We start from the raw sequence: 16,367 nt of genomic DNA on the forward strand, positions 1-16,367 counted from the left end.
GGGTGTATGTTGTCTTAAGAAAGCTTGAGTTAGAAAGAGAATCAAAAGAACATGCTTTTTTTCTTTTGCTGAAGGAGATATTTCAGGCATGCCCCTACCAGCTGCATGCCACTCAGTTCTTTAGTCACAGCTACAGGGAATGTCACTCCTTACAATTAACTGCCTCGGTGGCATTTTGTTTCCCCTTCTTTTATAATCTAATGCATATTCCTGCTCCTTTCTCTTAAACAGGACTGTCAGAGAGATGCTGCAGAAGCCAGCAAACACTAAATCTTTAGCAGAGCGATCCTCCTCTCTCCCACACTGTGTACCATTCACATGGTATGGAGAGAGCGGCAAGGGATCCAATTCTTCCAGCAACCTGCCGTCGCCTACCAGCTCAACCGAACCTTCCTCTGAAAATTTAAGCCCAGCTAAAAAAGGGTCGAAGGTAGAAAATAAAAACTACCTTATTCCCACTGTGTTGAGTAGCATAATTGGCTTTGTGATTCTGGAAAAAAGAACAGGCCAATATGTGACTACTGCAATAAACAGTGCATGGTGTTCATTGTACGGTAACAGCCCATCCGAACAGAGCATCTCCGTCATTGTACCATTCCCTGTTCTACCTTTTTTACTCTGTCTTAATGTACATTACTCCAGTAAACTAACTGTGGTGTGCTGTACCATAACAAAAGCAAGTGGAAATTAGCATTTGGAGCCACTGAACAAATGCTAGATTTGTGTATTCAGTTATAGATCTTTTCTTCATTCTTCAGGACTGGTAGTGGGAATACCCATGTTCAAATGAGGTGTTTGCAAGCGAAGAAATGCTGTATGCTGTCATCTGCCTTTTTTCCCCCAGTAATGAAATCTGTTTGTCATGCATGCTGGATGTTGGATTTAATTCTCTGTATGAAGATGCTTGAACTGTAAATATGAAATATTGCAATTTAATACATCTGTGTGATTCCTTTCTATGTGCATGAATGTTTCAGCATGACAATTCCTTAAATAACCCTTATTTATAATATTATACTTAGCTTTCTCATGTTTGTTTTCACTTCTGGAAAATATTTCTTTGCCTGTAACTTCTTGTGACTTACAGCAGTTGATTTTTTATATTTGGTAAAAGAAGCAGATACGGTTCTCAACTTCGTATAGGAATATGAATCAGAAATCTCATTTCTCTGTCTTCTACCACCAAATGCATGTTCATAATAGCAGTTTCCACAGGCATTTCATACTTCTTTGATGCCAAAAGTTGGTGATGCATTACTTCTGCTGTGCTCTTTGCTGTGCAAGGTCATATCTGTTCTTGTGTTACCTGGCAGGGAGAGCAACACAAGGCTTACAGCAGCCCAAATCAGATTGATAGAGAAGACCACCAGTAAAATCTCTGAACATAAATTATTTGCTTACCTCTTCTCTTTTAGGGAAAATGAAATTTAGACCTGTAAATCCCATTTATGTATTTAAGCAAACATTGTTTAAAAGCAGTTTTCAAATAGAGGGAAAAGCACACCCTTTTAGATAGTATTAGGCTGAGTTTGTGGGGACTATCCTAATTATTACCAGGCCTTGGCTATCTTGTGGTTTTGCTGTAGAAAATTAAATTTGAAAATTAAAATCATTGTAAAGCTAAAGCTTGCAGAAAATAGAGGTGAAAGAAAAATCAGAGTGCTTAAAAAAGAAAAATATGTTTTTCACACAACAGGAGGTAGAGCTGTTGAACTCCTGGCCTAAGAACGCTGTGTGGGCTAAGGAAGCAGCTAAGGAAGCTGCTCAGATTTTCTTCTCCTCTATAAAGAGCTGGGAAAAACAGAACAGGAATTCTAAACGTAGGTGAGAGAAAAATTATCACAAAAATATTCTTATGTTCTCTGTAAAGTTCACAGGCTCTTAAATTAAGAGTGTCTGTACTGCTATTCAGGCTCTCAAAGCACAGCATGCTACCAATATTTAGTTGGATTTCCAGCAAAACTAAGAGGACCAACACATGATATTTTTGGAAGTCTTCCTATTTTCAGGAAAGACAGGTCAAGTATTTGAGGGGGTCAGATAGAAGGATAACTTTTTTTATGTTGTTTCTGTTGTTTCAGTTTCTAAAGTGAAGGTCAGAGATAAATTGGATTTAATACTCATTTAGATGTTTGAGTGGAGAGTAGAGGTCTCTGTATTGTCAAGTGTGTATTCAAGCTAAATGGAATATCGTGGTGTCTTTAATATTTTTTTTTTCATTGTTCTCCCTCTAGTGTGAAATGCTTGTTAATTTTTGTCTTATTCTAATGGCAATTTTGTTGTATTCCTGAAAAATATGTGCCTGCTTTTGCTATTATTTGCTGTAAGATGTGATGTGTCTCATTGTATTGTTAAGAAAAAGCAGAGTTTGTTTAGTGATTATTAGTTCAGTAAATAATATTCACTATCCAAAGATACCTTTTACTTTCAGTTTCAGTTTTTTTTCTAAAGGCATAGGCAAGGAGGGAGGATCCTTTCTCACTTTTCAAGGAGAATATTTGGGACTCAGAAGTGGATTCACAGCATATTCTCCTTGCTCTTTCAATAGGAGTTTTCACTTCTCTCTGTTCATTAATTCTCTGTCCTATTCTTTGTGCTACTGCCTGTGCTACACTTCTCCTAAGTATTTGTAGGACAGCAAATGCTAGTGATTAACCTGCAGAAGCAGTAATTTAGCTCCAGGATGAGAGCCAGCATCTTAAGGTCTGGAAATTGCTTTTAGACACCTTTGTGATTCATGAGGCATTAAGCTGGCAAAGGTGTTTCATGAAGTAGAGAGTGGTAAAAATACTGTGCATCCTGTAAATAGTAACACTGTAAAACTTAGGCTTCCTCATGTGTATTGTGATTGGTTTGGTAAATGATTGAAATCACTCCTGAGCTATGCCAACATGGAAGCCAGAAAGCAAATTTCCCTTTTAGATGGCATCTAAACAATAATTTGTTCATTCTTACTCCTCTTTTTCTCCACAGAATTTCACATTCAATGATGATTTCAGTCCCAGCAGCACAAGTTCAGCTGATTTGAGTGGTTTAGGAGCAGAACCTAAAACACCAGGCTTCTCGCACTCCTTAGCACTGTCATCAGATGAGGTATGCAAATGAAATTGTTTAATTTGGGAAAAAGTTGTTTTCTTTTTCCTATGGAATCTTGCTTGATTACTCAAATAATAAAGGTTTTAGGCAGTAGGATTGGAGACAAAAATTAATCTTGGTTTCTAAATTAAGATTTTTCTTGTTCATATAATAAAAACTTAAAATAATGCCCTGTGATGATGTCATGGGGAAGTGGAATGCAGTTGGTGTCCTAAGAGATGCTTAGGCCATCCTCACACCTGCCAGTACATTATTTCTAAGTATGTACATACAGACATAGATAGAGATAAACATATAAATACACTAAACTAGGCCTGGGACAGTTTTGATATACCAAACATACAGTACAGTTTGGTAAATGTAGTTGAGATGTAAGGCACCTTCACCTACCCCAGTTTCTACCCTGGTAGAATGATCTGTACATGCAGTAATTGTGTGTTACTGTACCTGAATGTGTGTGTATTGATTATAATGTGTATGTCTTGATCCACTTTGCATTCTTTGTGCTTGCTTTGCACAGTGGATTTGAAATCAATAATTCCAAACCAGTTTTTTCATACAATGATAAAGTAAAAAGGCATTCCTAACCTGTAAATTGGTGACATATTTGAGCTGAATATAATGTATTGAAAATACTCTTCTTAAGATACTAGTTTTGTAACTCAGCTGTTGGTAAGGCTGTAGAATTTTACAGTAGCTGACAGCACATCCTGTGGAGTCAGGAAACTTCTGCATTTGTTCTTTTACAAACACTTCATAAGAACTTCACTTTTTTTCCGTGAGATTTGAGCCAAATTGTTTTTACTAGAGAGGGAGAACTTGAAGTACCTATACCTTCTATACCATTTTTTTTGTTGTTGTTTTAATGATAGGTAGGATTTTTCTTACTGCCTGCATGGTTTACTTGAGTTTAAAGAATGAGAGCTGTTCCATGCAACTCTATTTCCCAAACTGCAAGTCTACAAACCCAGCCATTCTTTTGAGGTTGCTTTTACTGCAGGTAATTAAGGGCAAAAATTTATAACAAAAGGAGACAGCACAGAGGTCTGCATGTGCTGTAAATGACTGAAAATAGCAAAGTCATCACTTGCACTTTATTTAGTGTTAGTACTATCTTGATAATGTATTTCATTATCTTACCATGTTTAATTCCCCTTATGTATTTGATTGTGGCAATGTCCTGTTCTGAGTGGTATTGAAGTAAAAGCTTGAAAATCCTTTCATTTTGTGTGTTCAGCTCTTTTCTTTATTACCTCTGAAATACCAAGCCTGAGCAGGTCCATAAAAATGACTGTGTTTTCTCCATCCTCTGCTGTGTGCCAAATTGCTGCCTCCAGATGAGGCAGCATGTTCAGCTCCAGAAGGGCTGCCCTGGAAACCTCCCCGGCCACCCTGGGCAGGGAGGAGGCTGGTGCTGCTCCTCAGCCTTCCACAACGCATTGCTGTGAGCACTCCTTCGCTCTGGCTTCCTGGGCAGCCCCAAAAGCATTTAAAGAAAAATTAAAAATAGAAGGGTGGGGAGGGAACCCAGTTCTTGCAGTCGGTTCTCCTCTAATTAAGGAGCTTTTGCTCTTGGAAATTCTAGCCGTCTCAGAGGTTCCCACCAGTTCTAGGGTGTCAAGATCAGGAACTCTAGAAGGGTTTCATTGTTGAAGTGTCAGATTTAGCTGCCAAATCATGTGTGTGGTGAGCTTTCAACATAAGCTCTTTGCTTTGGGAAATAATTCTTTTTAAAGAAACCTTGTTGGTTTTAAGTAGCCATATGTGTTTGCAAACCTTGGTGCTGCTGTTGCCTGAACTTTTACATGCTGTTACGTGTTTGGTATTTTGTTTCTATAATGCTTTTCTTTCCCATTTCTTTGTTGCTCCCTCACTCAGAGCCTGGATATGATTGATGATGAGGTGAGATACTAACATGCTGTTGTGGTGACTCGCGTGACCGTTGTGTGCCAACGTACTGTCTCTTTTGCAGAGTCACATTTCTTGTCTTGTGGTGGTGTGTGGCAAACACGCTTGCTGGCACAGAACACACAGATGTCACTGGCTCCTCTTTCCTTGTCTTTAGTTGCCCTCTCGTTGTTGCTGAGAGTTTTCAAGGCCACAGCAAACTGCAGTTTTTGTGGTATGCTGGAAGCAGGAGGCGGGTCAGTGTCAAAGCAAATCAACCAGACCAGGCATCAGCTGTGCTGAGCTCATGCTGGCAATAGCAGAAGAAAATGATAGTGTCCAGCCCTGACAACTGGACAGCCAGAAACTGAGAGAGCTCCCAGCATCATCTAACCTAATGTAAAAGCTGCTCTAACAGCAGACAGCTGCTGCAGCCTGTAGCAGCTGCTTTGCTGACTACAGCCAGGACAGAATAGCTTTTGTTTCAGGCCCCACTGGCATACCCATGGGTGGAAAAAAGTGGCAGAGCAGTGACATGGGTCTGCTCCAGCAGTTGATGCCACACTTGCCCTTTTTGATGGGGTTTGTGCTCTCAGCCACAGCAGCACAACATGGTGAGAGCAGGGCCAGGGCTGTGGGATCCCTGTGTGTTCCGTACCACTCCTCTGTGTCAGCTCGTAAGTCTTCTTCCACAGACTGTATCAGTCTTGCTAGCTGTTTGATATCATCACTTTGAATTCTTAGAGTGATTTTCTGAGGGTTTTATTTTCCCCTGATATTTTTTTAAAAGCTTAAACAAATAATAAAGATCTCTGAATGAGCCCAGGAAGTGGAATGCAAAATTCATTGCATCCTTTAGAAATCTGCTAATTTGAAGGAAAAAATCTTGTGAGGGAATGGGAGCATACATGGTTTGAATTGTGCCACCTGGCCATTTCAGTTCCTGCTTGGGTTTAAAGGAATGCCAGTTTCTTTTTCTTCTATGATTCTATAGTTTATTTTGATTTTATGATTCATTCTTAGGTGTCTGGTTAGATAGAGACGTAATATAGCAGTGTGAAATCGTTATTATTGTAGTGCAAAGATAGTCCAGATGCCTGTGCTCTGATGCTGATGATTTGTGCAGAAAAATGTTGTTACTCATCTGTGTTACCCTTTAATAATAATGTGGAACATTTTTGTCACAGATCCTTGACGATGGACAGTCTCCAAAGCACAGTCTGTGTCAGAGTCGTGCTGTTCACGAGTGGAGTGTGCAGCAGGTGTCCCACTGGTTGATGAGCCTGAACCTTGAACAGTATGTTTCTGAATTCAGTGCCCAGAACATTAATGGGGAGCATCTCCTTCAGCTGGATGGCAGTAAGCTCAAGGTAATTAACTGTCTGGGCTTCAGGATGAACTATAGTATTTTTTGTCACATTACATCATCTCAAAAGCAGTAAGAATTCATCCAGAAAGCAGCAAATCCTTGTGTGTGGAGTCATGATAGGCCAGAATAATAAACAGAAAGTATAAAGCCATAGCAACACTTCAAGAAATTCCCATATGCACTTGGATTCAGAAGCTTCAGAAATGCAAAGCATTTGCTTTGTGAAAATTCTTGTTGTATGTAATGTACCCATATTTGCATGTGCAAATCATACAGCAGTGTGTGAAAGTGGTATTTACATGCACATATTTCTCATCCAGCTCTATTTTGTGAAGGGGTGATTCTGAGAAGACAGTGAATAGACATACATCAGAAGTAGCAAGGGAATAATGGATTAATGGGATATGGGAGGCATAAGCTGATACCAGTATTAGTGTGTTACAGCTAAATACAGTTTTGATGTATAAAGTATGCATTGTTTCTTGTAGTAAAAATATGAGCCTACTTCATTCAGAAATACAGAATGGAGTTGCAGGAAGCTCAGTAGATCTGAAAGTCCAAGTTTGGTATTTCCCTTCTGTATTTTTGGTGGCACTTCACTAACTGTAAGTGTCTTAGAGTACTGCTGGTGGACTTTTGACTAAGGCATAACAGTGAGAATTTGGAAGTCTTGTTCTATGTTGACTTAGATGATTTCAATAAAATAGTTTATTACCTTATTTGATCAACAAAATCAACATTGGTGGCAGCAATGAGGTCTCATCTTTAATATTCTAGAAGTGGGAAGCATGAAGGGTAGTACTTGCACATCAGTGGTATATCTGAGTCTGTGACAGATTCACTTTGTTGTTACAATCAGAAGGAGAATTATTACTAGAATATGAAAACAAAACATGATCGTTTAAACCATAAGAAATTCTTCTAAATTTTGTTTTCCCCACCTCAGGCTCTTGGTATGACATCTTCCCAGGACAGAGCAATCATTAAAAGAAAGCTAAAGGAAATGAAAGCATCCTTGGAGAAGGCTCGCAAAGCTCAAGAGAAAATGGAAAAGCAAAGGGAAAAGCTTCGAAGGAAGGAACAAGAGCAGCTGCAGAGGAGATCAAAGAAAACAGACAAGTGTTCGTCAGATGCAACAGAGGGCACTAATGAGCAGTGATAGGCAGAAGTGCGGCTGTGTTTGGCAAGTGGAGGCATGTCAAGGAAAGAGAAACTCTTATCCACTCTGATGCCCCTTCAGCTTTCTTGTGTTCATCACCCAGGATTGTGTACAGAGAGTTGGGGCTGTACATAGAATGACTAAGGAAATTTATATTGTGTTGTTTTCATTCCTGCATATCCAGTTCACGCTCGTTGCTGTTGCCATGTGAAACACCCCCAGCCCCTCGGTTTGTTCTGTTCTTGTTGACAGCTAACAGATTTCATTTTTGTGTGGTGGTGTTTCCTTCCCAACTACTCTTCTCTGTTGAGCTCTGTGTGTTTGGTCACTTCAGTAACCAGCATGATGCCAAGGAGCATGTCCACTGCTTCACCTCTTCTGAATAGGATGGCCAGTCAGTATGGTTGGGGAACGTTTCTTCAGCTGGATAAAAGGAGTTGTGGTCTGTCTGATAAGATTTGACTTGACTTTCTGACTGGAAGTTCATCTTCTTTACGGTATTTGGATACTCAGTTCAGTCTGCTGGAGTTGAGTTTCATCTTGCGTCAGTACCTTTAAGCAACACTGCTCTGAAAACTGTTCAGCAACTTCTTATACACTGGAGATAAAGACAGGAGAGTCAATATTCCCCCTGGGTGAAGGACAGGAGGTGAAACTCTTTCTGTTACCTGTACAATAGTTAATCCAGGAAGGAGGCAAAGCCTTAAATGGTTATGTGGGTTTACATAGAAATCTGAGGATAACATTTATCCTTTAGATATCTGAGCAAGGATGAATTTCTAACTAGAGCACAGCATATAAATCTGTGTAAATTTTATTGTGCTCCCAGTGTGTAGGCAACTTTCTTAAAGCACACTCCACTTTTTTTTCATGTGTTTCATACAGGAAACTGGGTTTATTTTGTTTCAAGTTAGTTTTTCCCCAGGAAAACCCCACATCTTCAAATTTGTTCTCCAGTCAGTAAGCATTGGGAAAATAAGCTTTGTGCTGTGCTATTATGAAGTTGGTGTTGGAAACAATTATCAAACTTGAGTCTGTGTAGATTTTCAGTTTTTACAGAAGTGCACTTTAAGAAGAGGAAGATGAGTGATCCTGGATAAAATTAAATTCAGTACTTTGCTGTTAAGGTCAATGCTGCCATGGAGGTGATGGTTACATAATCCAAAGCTCCCACATTTTAACTGTTCTGATTGACAGATTTAAAGAATATCCAGCAAAAACCTTAATTTTTGGGCTTTGGCTGTAGAATGTTCCGATGGCTTAGCAGTGGTTATATCTGAGGGATTTCTGGAGTGTGTGAGGCCATGGATGAAGCCTGCTGTGTAGTTTTGACTGTGACAGAGGCAGTGCATGGTGTTACTGCCTCAGCAGCAGGACTGAACTATACAGTACTGCCTCAAAAGAAGGGACAGATAACGGGCAGGTCTCCACAACGAGGAGCTGCAGGCAGGAGCTCACTGCTCTACAGTCAAAGCTCACTGTGTACGCTTGAGAAGCGTCACTTCCCACTCGTGCAGCCTGCAAGTGGCAGTCTTCATCTGGCTGTGCAAACCCAGAAATTGTTTAAGATGGTGATGCAAAGTTAGAATCTTGAACCTAAAAACACGCCAGCCTAGAATTGAAAATTCCTCTGAAGAAAATGTGTGTTTTAGTTTGGCTTGGCTTCTCTTCTGCTCTGTACTTTATGGCATTCAGATTTGTGTCTGCAAAGTTCTCTGAAGCTCAGATTTGGAACACTTTGGGTGCGCTGTTAATATTTACATTTCTCTTGATCCTGATAATTTCTTTGACGTGTAAAATGGTCTGTAAACTGAGAGAGCCTAGTTCATCCAAAATGAATACACAACAGATCTGCTTACATTAACTTTATTTTTCCTTCCAAATCCAATCTCTACAAGTTTTTGATGTATATTTTATTCAGATCTAAAATTGAAATTGCCATAAAAGATACTTGCTTGCTGATATTTCTAAAGGCTTGTGCTACTTTACTTGAGATAAACCACCAGCAGCAAAATACACCTGCTAACAAAAAAATTACACATTGCAGTAAATCCTTCTGTGTTCATTCATAGGAGAAAAAATTTACAAACATTTAACTGTCTCATAAAATTAGCATTCTTAGAGTAAAAGAAGTTACCTGGAAGAAACTGGAAGTTGAATATTTTAAATACAATGTTGATAAATGCATTAGATGACGATTTTCTTTTTAAATTATGTTTACATTGTAGAAATGTTTAAGTGGTTGTATATAATAATCTAAGGTGGTGTCTCTGTTTTATGTTCTTTTTTTATTTAGAAACCAGAGCAGACTGCTCGACATTATATATTGAGTTTTCATTCTTGCTCCTTAGAACGGTGCCTAGTTAATCTCTTTGTAAATCATGTTCTTACTCTGCAGAATAACTAATTCAACTTAAGTCCTTTAAGTATTCAGGGGATTTTTACTGCTTTGTGATACTGTTATTTGGTTATTCTCAGACTAAAAACATCAACAAAAATCTAACTTAAAAAATCCTAGTGGGTTACATTTAAATTAAAACCATTAAAATGCATTTTGATCAACATGTGAAAACTAAGGAAACAGAACAATGACAAGATTTTTGCTGTTCTTTCTATGATAAAAGATTTATGTGGTTCCTTTTATGAAATATGGCTACTCAGTCTTGGGAAGTGCAGAAATGTCACCTGATAACAGATGTGAAGCACAGTTTGAAACTTTTCTTTCTATTCTATAGGACCTTTAAAGTTGTGTTGCAATTTTTTTTCCTTTGTATTGTGTTATGACTTATAAGAAACAAAAGATGGATGTCTCATCATTCTTAATTTAAACTTCCTGTAAACCAATGTTAAGTCAGACTAATGTGGGGCTTAATGTAACAAGAAGAAACAAATTTTCTGTGCTGAATGGCTGGACAGCCTTTTTCAGAGTTTGGCTCACCTGCAGGCATAATGTTGCCTACATTGTGTATTTATTTGTTGAGCTAAAGCTGTTTTTTCTTAGGCTGACTTGCCTGGCCACCACTGAGCTGCTGTGCAGGCAGTGTGGTGCTTCCACACCTCAAGACATGTGCTTGTGTCATCGTTGCACCTGGGTGACTGCAGCAGGCTGGCCCAAGTTATTTCCTCCCTGGTTAGGGTGGTAGGCCAGTTCTGTAGACTCTAGTTCTGCTCATTGCTGCAGTATTGCAAGTTGTGAATATATAGAGCCTCTAAAAAGGTGAAGAATGGAGAGTTAGGAAAAAGTGGAAGTCTCAAAAATAGAAAATGAAATTTACAACACTGCAGGTTACTTTAGTCCTAAAAACCCTAGTGCTTTATTCTGAGATTGTGAGGAGAGCAGTGGCTCCTTGTTCTGCTCAAATCAGCCAAACATACTGACATGAATTGCTGCCAGCTTGTATCTTCCCATTGCTTCACGGGTGGATTGCTGCACCCGTGCAGCATCCTGTTAAAACTCCCTGTTGGGTTTCAGCCTGCCCAAAGAGAGCAGGCCCAGGGGGTGAGGGAGGAGCTGCACCCCTTCACTGCAATGCACAGAGCTGCCCACTGTCTGCATTTCACCTGCTGCCCTAAGCAGGTCCTGGTGAGGTTGCTGGGAGTGGAGCCTGCTGAAGATCATGGGTTAGAATTACACAGTGGAACAGAAGCCAGTAATAAAAAGATGAATGGCATTAGATGTTTGTATTTCAGTGTATACAAATACTTTTGTATTTTTCCAACTTCTCAAAAAATTTTTGCAATGGCATCTCTTTTGCTATGACTGTAGTCTGCTGCAGGGATACCACAAGAATTGAGCTTTTACTAGAACTACTGAGAAGCTTTCCTCTAAATAGCTGCCAGCCCTTAGCTGTCATTGACATTCAGAGGTGCTTGACACCTGAGATCAGGGTTCCTCATACTTTATTGCTTCCATCAAAGCCTCCTGTCCTCCTGAGCTGCTTCACCTTCACCTCCTGGCTCACAGACTGGTAAGAGGTGGGCAGTGTCATCTTGAGAATGAATCGTGTTCCACTTCCAAGAGAAAGAAGAGAAAGAAATGCCACTCTTGCACGTAATGCAGAATACAGTTCTACAGTAGTATGGAAGAGCATCATCATGTAGTTGGGTGTCAGTGTTCTAGCAAGGAAACATGGGGTTTTTTGTGTTTATAACCCAAGACTGATTTTTATTGGAGCACTTTCAGCAGTTCATTTCTGAGCAGGATGACAGATGAAATCCAAGGAGACTTGCCCACTCACTAGAGTGGAGTGTGGGTCATCTGCAGATGGCCCAGTCCCTTTTGTCAACCTCCCTGTGAATTTTACTGGACTTCTTTCTGTACCTGTGAAACTGCTTTTTCAAAGCTATAATACATTAGTCATGACATTGAGCCCTCCAAACCATCAATATGAAATGAGCTTTCTGTTACTAACCAGCTGTACCAACTGGCACTTTCACTTTTAGCATTAAGTAATGATTTAAAAAATGCACATCTTACAGGAAGGTTTGGTGGGAGTGCCTTGGGCTGCCTGTTTCTTTGGAAAGTGTGGATTGTGTTAAGATCAAACTGTTGGTGAAACCTGCTGAGTTAAGCAGGTGTCTTCTTCCAAAGAGATGAGGAGGGCTTACAGAGGTCAGATCCAGCCTGCCTAACCCAGGAGCTCCTGCTGGGTTTCCAACGGGAGCTTTGCCACTGCCACCAGTGGAAGTGGATTTGGGACCTGTGCAGAAGTGTCTGAAGGAAAGGGGGATCTCAGGTCACCAGACACAGGAGTAACCAGCCCATGTAGAAGTGAAGAGTGCACAGTGAACATCTTCTGACTCTATACTTTCCCATACGCATTCACTCAGCAACTGCTTTCATATTTCCCAGTCACGTTGCAGTGGTATCTCACTGGTCACTGACAAGTGTTACACATATTGCTAGAAGACCAGGCAGCTAAAAGACTAAAATGCACTGTGCTTACTGTAAAAATTGGCTTCTTACATTGCTTCTTTTTATATGGTTAAAGAGATAGTTGTGCTTCAGATTTTTTCCTTTTTCTGTTCTTTTTTTAAAGAGGTCAAATGTATATGAAATGCATGTTATCCTGAACTTTTTGTTTGTACATCTTGGTGTCTGATCACCTGCATGAAGGGCACAGTGGTGCCATGTCTGAGCTTGTTCTCTTGTGCTTGGTTGATATGAACTTCTCTAGATTGTTGAGTTTTCCCCAGGATAACTTTGTTAATATTTAGTTATTGGGAGACATCAAAAGAAAACATCATGGTGGCCCTTTGTTTTCTTACAGTTGAAATACAAATAACAAAGCCTTGTGGTTTAAAGTTAATTTGTTAGTGTAAATAAATTTCTTGCCAATGAGTATTATTGTTGTTAGACAACGAATGCAATAAAAAGAGAAATCCTGAATCTTTATTAGAATTTGTAATGAGTCCTCACTTTTCTGCCCTTTTCTTTGTCATTCCAGAATAATAAACAGTGAGGACGACCAGACAGCTGCATGGGTCAGGCTAGGGGGTCAGGGGAATATGTATCTTGCACTGCTTCTTCTTTCCTTCCTTCTACTCAGCCAAAGACTATTTTAATCCCAGCTCTTGGCCAAATTGGCATGATTCACAAGTCTCCATGTGCGGCTTGTGTAACTATGTAGAAAGAAGTAAAAAAATATATATTAAGGAAAAAAAAAGGTCTTTTTTTCTTCATGTGAAGATGAAATGTAGCATGCAGTCTTTTGCTGCAGGTTGATGTAGAAATAGGCTGCTTTCCCGTTGATACTGGTCAATGTTTGTGTGTTTAAAAGATCGGGATTGATTTTGTTACATAAAAACATTTTATACTCAAGTGTAGGTTATTTATAATGGGCAGTTTATACATCCAAAGTACAGCAGTTCTTTTACTGAATATGTTTAATAAGTCTTTTATTTATTTGATTTTAGTAAAACATTAGGTTAGGGAAAATCGAAGGGCACAGACAATTTGTGTAGTCATTTCAGTGGATTTACATCTGGCAGAATCTAGGCCAAACACTGTGCACTTTACTTAATCTGTCTAACCCACTTTGTGTTTCCCAACGACTGAATCATAAATCTTACCTTCCACTAATACAGGCACCACCTTCAAGAGGATAAAGAGAATCCTCAATTCATAAAATTATTATCTTAATTAAAATAGATATTCTAAGATTCTCTGGGTCCACAACTGACATGTAAAATGTGTCTGCTCAGCAGCTCCCTAGGCCTGGAGCCATCTGTACATATGTTTTTCTTGTTTGTGCAAGTTGTCTCAGATAGCTGCAGCTGGGTTTCAGAAATGCCCAAACTGCTTCAGTCTCTGCAGCATGTTAAAGATGATGGGTTATGCCCTCCTTGGACTTGCAAGCCTGGATTTTCGGTGTGCAGGTTACTTGGTAATTGGGAGGCCAGGCTTGAGCTGCCTCTTCCACCGCTGCTGTTTCTGCCCTGAGGCTGCCAGGAGGTAGGAGCTGTACTGAGCTGTTACTGAGGCTGCCAGGAGGGAGGAGCTGTACCCCAGCGTGGCTCTTGCTGCACTCCACCTGCTGGCTGGCTGTGTCCTGCCCAGCACCGTGGTCCTGCTCCAGTTCCTCTCTGTGCTGCAAGGCTGGGATAACTGGGAGGAGGTTGGCAATGGCCTCAGGTCAAATGTTATTGCCAGTAACAGCAGACAGCTGTGATGTCTCTCCTCTCAAACGCTGTAGGAAAATATAAGGCCCCTCACTTGCCCATGGTTCTGTCTGTAGGCAGACCAATGGGAAAATCTTCAGCACAGGAGCAGTTTAAAACAGGAAAAAAGCCAGTGATGAGTGAAGTCTTGATTTTCTGAAAAGCCAAAACCATTTAAAAAAATAGAAGTTTGCCAAGATCTGACAATATGTAGATTTGCTCATTTGAAGATGTTTTAAGCAACAGTAAAATGTGAGAATAATGTTTTGGTGGTTACTTTTGCACTGCAGAGGGAAGTGGCCGTTGCTCTTCTACAACCAGAGAATAAATCCAGGACCTGTAGAGTGACTGATTGGCATTTCAGCAGTGTCACTGCCACTGATTTGTGATGTAACTCTTTAGAACATAGCAGTTCAGAACAAAAAGTGGCACAGTCCTTGAATAATCACTTTAGAATGCTAGTGCAAGTCACTGATGAGTGAATAGCCCAACCTCTCCTTGCTGTGAGAACTCCCTTCAGAGCAGTTCTTTCAGCTTGGGCTCCAGGAATGACATCTGTTCTTCATAGCTGAAAATGGATTACAAGTTCCTGTAAGAAAGTACACCACTTAGGAGGGAAGCTGAAAGTGTCCTGCAGGGAGAGAAGTTGCTAAGGAAGGAAGGAGCAGGAAAGCCAGAGTTAGGTAATGCCAAAGTACAGCAAAGGGATGAGACAAAAGCTGCCCTCATTCAGGGTTGGCTCTGCTCTGTAGAAGGGCTGCACGCCATGGGCAGCAAAGGACTCAGACGAGTTCTTGTCACCAAAGCTTCATGGGCAGACAGTGAAGCCTAGGCAGTGCTCAAGTCCCCAGATCAACTGAGCATTTTGGAGAGGAGCTGCAAGCACAGTTTCTGCACAGACCTGCAAATGCAGAGCTGCCCCCCAGAGAGAAATCAATCAGCTGTCTGATTTACTGGCACCCAGGTCTGCCCCTCCAGCCATCAGTGACCCCTGCAGCAGGTGCTACTGGGGTACAGAACATCTCAAAGAGCAGGGACCCCTGTTGGTCCTGCTGTGTGTGAGTGTTGGCCGTGGCAGCAGAGGGAAGCTGCTGCCATTTGGAAGGGCCAGCCTGCCACTGGCTGTTCTTCAGCCTCACACAACTCTTGCACCCAGGGATGTGCCTTACACCACGGTGGCTGTGCCAGAGAGCCAGTGGCCATGTGAGGGCTTGGGATGGAGCAGAGGCTTTGTGGGGGCAGGAGGGGATGGGGCAGGACCCACAGCCCACTCAGCTGTGCAGAGGAAGTGGGGTGACACCATCCTTCCTGTGCAGGAACACAGCCCCAGGCACAAGCCCTGGCACTGACTTCCTGCTCATCAGAGCTGTCCCTTTGGCTCAGGAAAGGAGCAGTTACTCTTTCCCTACCAGTGGGTGAAAACCATTAGGCTCATTAGAAAGGAAAGGTGCAGGAGCCAAGAGGTGTCTGTAAACACATTTACTGCTCAGGACCCCTGCTGACCCAAACCTCAGCCTGCAGTACTGCCTCTTCTCAGCCAGAACAGCAGAACACAGACAGAGAGGGTTTGCACATACTCCACATCCTGTCTCAGCGTTTGGGCCACTCCAGCGCAGGTTATTTGGTCTGTCTTAAAGGCAGAAGCACTCCTGTGTTTTCTGGACTTTCCATGTACTGTTCAGACTAGAGGGGCTGGGGCTGGAGCAGAGGCAGGAGAGAACAGCAAAGCCAGTTTAGCAATCAGCACCCAGGGGCTGGCTCTTTCTCCTCCCATGCTTGCATGCTTCACAAGCAGCCTGTCTTTTTTCTCCACAGTGGTGGAAGAACTGCAGTGAGGAAAAGCTACTGCATCAGCTGAAGGATGCAGAGGGGCTGGTGGCCCTCAGGGACGTCTGTCTGGTGGCAGCATTTGGAGGGGCTGCCAAGATGCTGAAAAGGGCCAGTGCAGGCAGGTGCAGGCAGCACAGTGGCAACCCCAGCAGGAGAGATCCCCACATGTAACACAGAGCCTTTAGCTGAATGTCAGCAGCTCTCACAAAACTGGAGAGCTGATCCCAGCTGGGAACTCAGAAAGTACAGCAGGAGCTGCTCTGAGGATAAGGGCATCTACACTAATGCAAGAAGAGCTCACTCCATGAGCTCCAGCTTCAAAGGACACTGAGTTCAGTTCATTGCAAATGACTGCTAACATCATCA

At 41.4% G+C, this 16,367-nt stretch overlaps 1 protein-coding gene across 4 annotated transcripts in view; it reads left to right on the plus strand.

The window, feature by feature from the left end:
* Nucleotides 1-12,906, plus strand: part of PPP1R9A (protein phosphatase 1 regulatory subunit 9A) — a 131,755-nt gene extending 118,849 nt beyond the window's left edge. For 2 of the 4 annotated variants that reach the window (XM_059843442.1, XM_059843440.1), the window contains exons 16-19: nt 232-430; nt 2,974-3,093; nt 6,171-6,353; nt 7,299-12,906. In XM_059843442.1, the coding sequence (XP_059699425.1) occupies nt 232-430; nt 2,974-3,093; nt 6,171-6,353; nt 7,299-7,511 (715 nt within the window). In that variant the 3' untranslated portion in view covers nt 7,512-12,906. Of the gene's footprint in view, nt 1-231; nt 431-1,696; nt 1,825-2,973; nt 3,094-6,170; nt 6,354-7,298 lie in introns of those variants that run through there. The other 2 variants (XR_009486054.1, XM_059843451.1) reach the window with 2 other exon arrangements.
* The last annotated feature ends 3,461 nt before the right edge of the window (nt 12,907-16,367 follow it).

Source organism: Haemorhous mexicanus, chromosome 1 (genome assembly GCF_027477595.1).
Source record: "Haemorhous mexicanus isolate bHaeMex1 chromosome 1, bHaeMex1.pri, whole genome shotgun sequence".
Classification (NCBI taxonomy): domain Eukaryota; kingdom Metazoa; phylum Chordata; class Aves; order Passeriformes; family Fringillidae; genus Haemorhous; species Haemorhous mexicanus.